We start from the raw sequence: 5,792 nt of genomic DNA on the forward strand, positions 1-5,792 counted from the left end.
AGTTGTGGAACTTGAAAGCTCGGTGCAGCGCCGTGCCTTGTAGGCATGTACACGTCAAATAGGATGGGCACGCCGCTGGCCATGGAGCCATGCGATGCGACGACAATGACACGATACAGCCTACATGACTCGCGGACACATATCCCCTCGGCCGGGGATACCGGAGCCGGCTCAACTGGCGATCAAGGACGGACCACGGCGGGGACGTGGACGCTCGCTCGTGACGCACGCACGCACATGAGGATGAGAGTACCCCGCCGGAACACGAAAAGCGAAAACGACGGCGACGAAACTCGTGGCCTATTCCGTTGCGTGGCGAACGATTCCCCGCCCTCGAGCCGAGGAAGGAACCTCTTTTTGTCGACGTTAAAAAAAGCGCCGGCCCCTCCGTGCCGTCCCAGGCGGTCCTTTCGTGTCCGTCCGTCCGGCCAACGCGCGCCCCCGAGACGAGGAGGGAAGAAAAATCTCCGCCGCCCCTATCCGTGTCGGCAAGCCCCAACCATCGGCGCCGGCCCTGGCCTAATAAAGTCGGCCGGCCGGATATAGCCAGCCTCCCCCTGCACGCACGCGCCACGCCAACTTCCTCAGCGTCCGGCCCCTATAGCTTCTTCTTCCTCGCCACCTCAAGCTCAAGGCCTCCGCCTCGGTCCGGTGCGCGGTGGCCACAGGCGTCCCTCCTCGACAGCAACCCTACCCGCGTCTCGTCTCCGGCTCTCGCGTGCGTGCTCGGTTGGGCTGCCAGGTTTCCTTCAATCCTTTTGCAGATTGTTGCTCAAGTTTCGGGCTTCGTCTCGACTGTGCTCCCCGATTATTCGGCTTTTCCGATGGATTTTCGCGGGCTAGGACCTCGATTTCTGCAACCTTTTATAAGCCTGGATTAGCGAGCTTGACGACTTTATTGCTTTGCTGATCAAAAGTCAGAGGAAATCAAGACTTTGATCCCTAGAAGCCTCCGCAATGTTTCCCTCGCCTTATTTTAAGGGTGTAGTTTGCTGTCTAATTGTGATTGGCAAGTAGTAAATCCAAGCCGGAAAGGTGCCATGTGCCCATGTTGGTAGAGTTCTATAAGTACGCACTTCTCCATCTGTGGATTCTTGATACATTCTTTCCAGCTTCTCCATCTCGTAGATTTCCCTGCCATGCGACGAAAACAGCATTGATCCACAGTATCCGTGGTCGGGCTGTACCTTTGTTCCGGATCCCCATTCAGGTCCTCATCTGTTATTTCTTTTCCAATTATACATAGGTACATAATTAGCCTCACATTCTCAAGTTTATTCTTGCCCATCTGACTGTTCATTGCCCCTAATTGGCTATTTCAGTTCGACAAGTGTAAAGAACTCGGTGTGCTTAAACAATTTTTGTATAAATTATTGCTGTTTAACCCACCTTGGTTCCGTCCTGCCTACCTGTTTCAATCTTTGCTGTTATGTGCGCTTTGGATAATTCTGTATTGGTAGCAGTGTCCTTGCAAAATTTTCTTGATTGCCATGCCATCTCTGAATGCAGCTGTTATCACCTATCTTAGTTTTCAGGGAGCGGAGGTCGAAAAGTTAGCTATATTATGCCATTTTTATGTAGGATTGCATTTTATTGATTGGATTGCCTGTAACTGCAGGGGCACATTGATACTTGAAGTAATATTGAAAATGGTTAGTGCGAGGTCAGTGGACAGGCAGTTGGATACATGCTTCAGCAACCTCATGGTGTCTAGCGGCGGTGGAAGGGGGCAGGCTGAAACTGGTGGCGCTATGCCTATGTTGTCAGGATGGAAGGACCTGCCAATGGAGCTGCTTATGCGGATCATATCAGTTGCTGGAGATGATCGAATTGTCGTTGTCGCATCCGGTGTTTGCACTGGCTGGCGCGACGCGTTAGGATGGGGGGTTACTAATCTTTCCCTTTCATGGTGAGTAACTCCGTATCTCTCAGTCTAGTAGTTCTTCAGAGCAGCACGTGTTTTCTTTTGTTCATGTGAGGCGGGCTGAATTTTGTTCAACATTACATTTACACACTTTAGGTAAAGGGAGCCCTTATGTAAATTTGTTGAAATGATTTAATCTGGCTTTAATTATTAAACGGTGATGTGTAGCTCTTGAACTGAGAAATTCAGATTTGACAACATGTCGCTCTTACTAGACGGTCTCCTATTACTCAGTCATATGCCCCTTCATAGGAAAAGTAACCAAACACATGGGCTTCAACTCGTTCTCCACCCACCCTACATGGTGCTGAAGTCTTCACCTTACCCTTTTTATTATTTTTCAGTTCTGAAAACAACATGTCGATTATGTTGTATGAGTCAACAGCTAAAATTAATGTTTATGGAGGTTATCACTTTCTACCGTGGATGCATGCGTATCCCTCACAATATGAGAAACCTTCCACCCACTACCTTGATTCTTGAGACTCCTCATTAATAGAGTATGAAAAAGGTCACATTTGTTGGTGCTCCATCAGTTGGATGATACTCATGATAAACCGGTCGCCGGTCAGTAAATTTTAGAAGGATGTCATATTCTCCCTAAGGAGCACCATCAAATGTAACCTTTTATCTCCGTTTTTATTCCTAATTAATTAATGTGTCATTTTGATGTTTCCTGTAAAGAAATACATTATTTGCATCCATCCTTCCTTGTCTACTAGTTTAATTGACATCGTTTCAGATATAACATCTCTTCTGATGTTCTCTCCCTCTCCCCCCATTTTTAACTCACATGTACACAGCCAAGCCTTACCAGTGTATTATAATTCATGTTCTTTTAATGGTCTATAATTGCTGTTGGTGGTCTGTACTTTTTAGAATTTGTTGGTTGAACTTAAATTTGTACCATCTGCAGGTGCCAGCAGAACATGAATAACTTAACGATATCATTTGCTCACAAGTTCACAAAGCTTCAGGTTCTCACTCTTCGCCAAATCAAACCTCAGCTCGAAGACAGTGCAGTAGAGGCTGTTGCCAACTACTGTTATGATCTACGTGAGTTAGACCTCAGCCGAAGTTTTCGGCTTAGTGACCGATCATTGTATGCATTGGCCAATGGATGTCCTCGGCTTACAAAACTGAACATCAGTGGGTGTTCCAGTTTCAGTGACAGTGCCTTAATCTACCTTAGTTGCCACTGTAAAAACCTGAAGAGCTTGAATCTTTGTGGATGTGGAAAGGCAGCCACTGATGAATCCTTGCAGGTATTTTGCTTAACCCAGGATTTTCTTAGCATGTATTCATGAACTTCTGTTTAATCTCTGAAAATCTTGATGCAGGCCATAGCCCAAAACTGTGGGCACCTGCAATCTTTAAACCTAGGTTGGTGTGACAATGTCACAGATGAGGGGGTTACCAGCTTGGCATCAGGCTGCCCTGATCTCAGGGCCCTGGATTTGTGTGGCTGTGTTCTTATAACAGGTAATTGCCACATATACGATTTGTTCTTTGCATAACCTATTGCTCTTCATTGACTAGTTCTTTGGATAACCTATTGCTTTTCATTGATTGATGAGAAGCAAAGCTGCTGGTACGTTTGTTTCTATAATTCGTAATCTTCTAGGTTGCACTTTTGGATATGAAAATAGCATTCTGAAGCACCTGGGTTGCTGTGTTGTACGTACATGATTTTGAGACGCTTTCAACCAACTGTTAATATTTTCAACCGACTGTTAATATTTATAGGTTGCCACTAGAAAACCAATAGGAGCTAAGATAATGATGTTTTGTGTCACTCTTTCAGATCTTAGACAAAAGTTAATTGTACCCGATCTTTCACTGCAGACGAAAGTGTTATTGCTCTAGCAAGCGGGTGCCCGTACCTGCGATCTTTGGGCCTGTACTACTGCCAGAACATCACCGACCGTGCCATGTACTCCCTCGCAAACAGCTGCGTGAAGAGCAAACGAGGGAGGTGGGGCACCCCGCGGAGCAGCAGCAGCAACTCGAAGGACATCGACGGGCTGGCTAACCTGAACATCAGCCAGTGCACGGCCCTGACGCCTCCCGCGGTTCAGGCGGTGTGCGACTCCTTCCCGTCGCTCCACACCTGCCCGGAGAGGCACTCCCTCATCATCAGCGGCTGCCTCAGCCTGACTAACGTCCACTGTGCCTGCGGCCTCCAGCGCCACCGCGCCGGAAGCGCCCTGCAGGCCACCAGCCATGCGTACTGAGGATGCGTGTGTGTGTGCGCTCTTGGTTCCGACGAACCCCGTGTGCCTCGTGGGGGGAGGTTTGGTCCCGGCCTGGAGGAAGACGTGTATATAAACTCGGAACCAGGAAATGTAATGTTGTAGTAGGACTATTGTATTATATCATGAGGACTCTGTGATGCTCCCCCATGCCATTCTTGAAACTGGCAAGAAGTTGCAATGCTATGTATCTGGTGGATTTCAACAAGGATTTATCGGTTTGATTCTGGGGATCAGTAGTTTGCAGCTTATAGGGTGATATATGGGCAGAAACTGGTTGTTTGGTAGAAATGGCATCTTTTCCGCCTGGTCTGTGTATCGGATGGTGCTCAAGACAAAGTTTCGGTTGAGAATTCAGGATTCTTGCTGATGATAGCAAATGATATGACTGAACCGAACTACTGCTTGGTTTTTTCATGATTGAATCGCTTCAGCATCAGGATTTCTTCGAAGTTTTTGTTATGCTTGGGATATTCATGAGGAAATAGTTCAGTCTCGTCTGTCAGTGCACTCTTTTGTTCAGAACTACTTGTGGGGTTTGTAAGCAATGGAGTGGAACTAGAGGGATGAGTATGCAGCTTAAGGTTGATGCGTTCCGTCCCTGTGGTTGCTAGAAACTCGGAGGGCCGGTTCATTGGTGCTTCGGCGATCATGTACGAGGGGAAAACCGGTTCCGGGACACTGGAAGTTCTAAGCTTGCAGGGAAGCGCTAAGCCTGGCAGAGTACATCCTCGCAAGTAAAACTGTGGTTGCAAGATACTGTCTCGCAGTTAAAAGTCTCCTGGCAGGTACTTTTCCTTTTTGCCAATTGTCTCCTGGCAGGTACTTTTAATCTAGCCGATTACTTAAAATTTAGCCCCTCAAACCTTAACTAATTGAGGAGTTAACTAAAAACAATTTCTAGCCGAACTTCTAAAACTTACTACACTGGTTGTAATAACATCTCATATTATAGGTTGGAGTCAGTAACTCCCTAATTTTTTTCTGGCCAATCCTTCTACATCTTCATACTCCATTCCAGCTACATATTTGCAGTCATATTAAATCCAAAATTAGTACTCCCTCCGTAAACTAATATAAGAGCGTTTAGATCATTCTTAGTGATCTAAACGCTCTTATATTAGTTTACGGAGGGAGTACTAATTAAGGTTCACACAATTCACAAACATTACAAGTTCAATGTTTATGAATTCAATTATACAAATTCAAACACACCAAAGAGTTCTAATGAAGTAAATAAAGAGCATGATAGAAGCACAACAATCAAGTGATGTGAAGTGCTCAACAAGGTTATCTTGGAGTTGGGTATGAACTTCTCGATACTTCGATGCGTTGTGAGGAATCTATGTATCATGTTTTCATCTTGTTCATTGGTGATGTGCCGGAAGTTCACTGGCATGCCTCTCTCATCCGCAATGATCATGTTGTGTAAGATGATGCAACATGTCATTATTTGTCATAGGACTTGTGGGTTCCAATACTTGGTACAACCATGAACAATGGCAAAACGCTTCATAAGTACGTCGAAAGCTCTCTTGACATCCTTTTTCGTCGACTCTTGACACATTGCAAAGTGGAAGGTTGAGGACACGAGATTGTCTTCACAAATGGGGCAC

General features: G+C 46.1%; 1 protein-coding gene across 3 annotated transcripts; it reads left to right on the forward strand.

The window, feature by feature from the left end:
* The first annotated feature begins 381 nt into the window (after positions 1–381).
* Positions 382–4,593, forward strand: LOC119344814 (F-box protein SKP2A-like). Of its 3 annotated transcripts, none has more exons than XM_037615150.1 (5): positions 382–742; positions 1,619–1,909; positions 2,841–3,189; positions 3,265–3,406; positions 3,770–4,593. In XM_037615150.1, the coding sequence occupies exons 2-5, from the start codon at positions 1,650–1,652 to the stop codon at positions 4,156–4,158; spliced, it is 1,140 nt and encodes a 379-aa protein (XP_037471047.1). In that variant the 5' UTR covers positions 382–742; positions 1,619–1,649; the 3' UTR covers positions 4,159–4,593. The 3 variants fall into 3 exon arrangements, with proteins under 3 accessions (XP_037471047.1, XP_037471053.1, XP_037471056.1); XM_037615156.1 differs by having other exon boundaries at positions 382–718; XM_037615159.1 differs by lacking the exon at positions 382–742 and adding an exon at positions 785–1,210.
* The last annotated feature ends 1,199 nt before the right edge of the window (positions 4,594–5,792 follow it).

The sequence above is a fragment of the Triticum dicoccoides genome, chromosome 1B, assembly GCF_002162155.2.
Source record: "Triticum dicoccoides isolate Atlit2015 ecotype Zavitan chromosome 1B, WEW_v2.0, whole genome shotgun sequence".
NCBI classification, from domain to species: domain Eukaryota; kingdom Viridiplantae; phylum Streptophyta; class Magnoliopsida; order Poales; family Poaceae; genus Triticum; species Triticum dicoccoides.

Coding starts and splice junctions, on each gene's coding strand:
- LOC119344814 (XM_037615150.1), top strand. CDS start 1,650: ATGGTTAGTGCGAGGTCAGTGGACAGGCAGTTGGATACATGCTTCAGC. Junction 1,910..2,840: donor ACTAATCTTTCCCTTTCATG/GTGAGTAACTCC, acceptor TACCATCTGCAG/GTGCCAGCAGAACATGAATA. Junction 3,190..3,264: donor CCACTGATGAATCCTTGCAG/GTATTTTGCTTA, acceptor ATCTTGATGCAG/GCCATAGCCCAAAACTGTGG.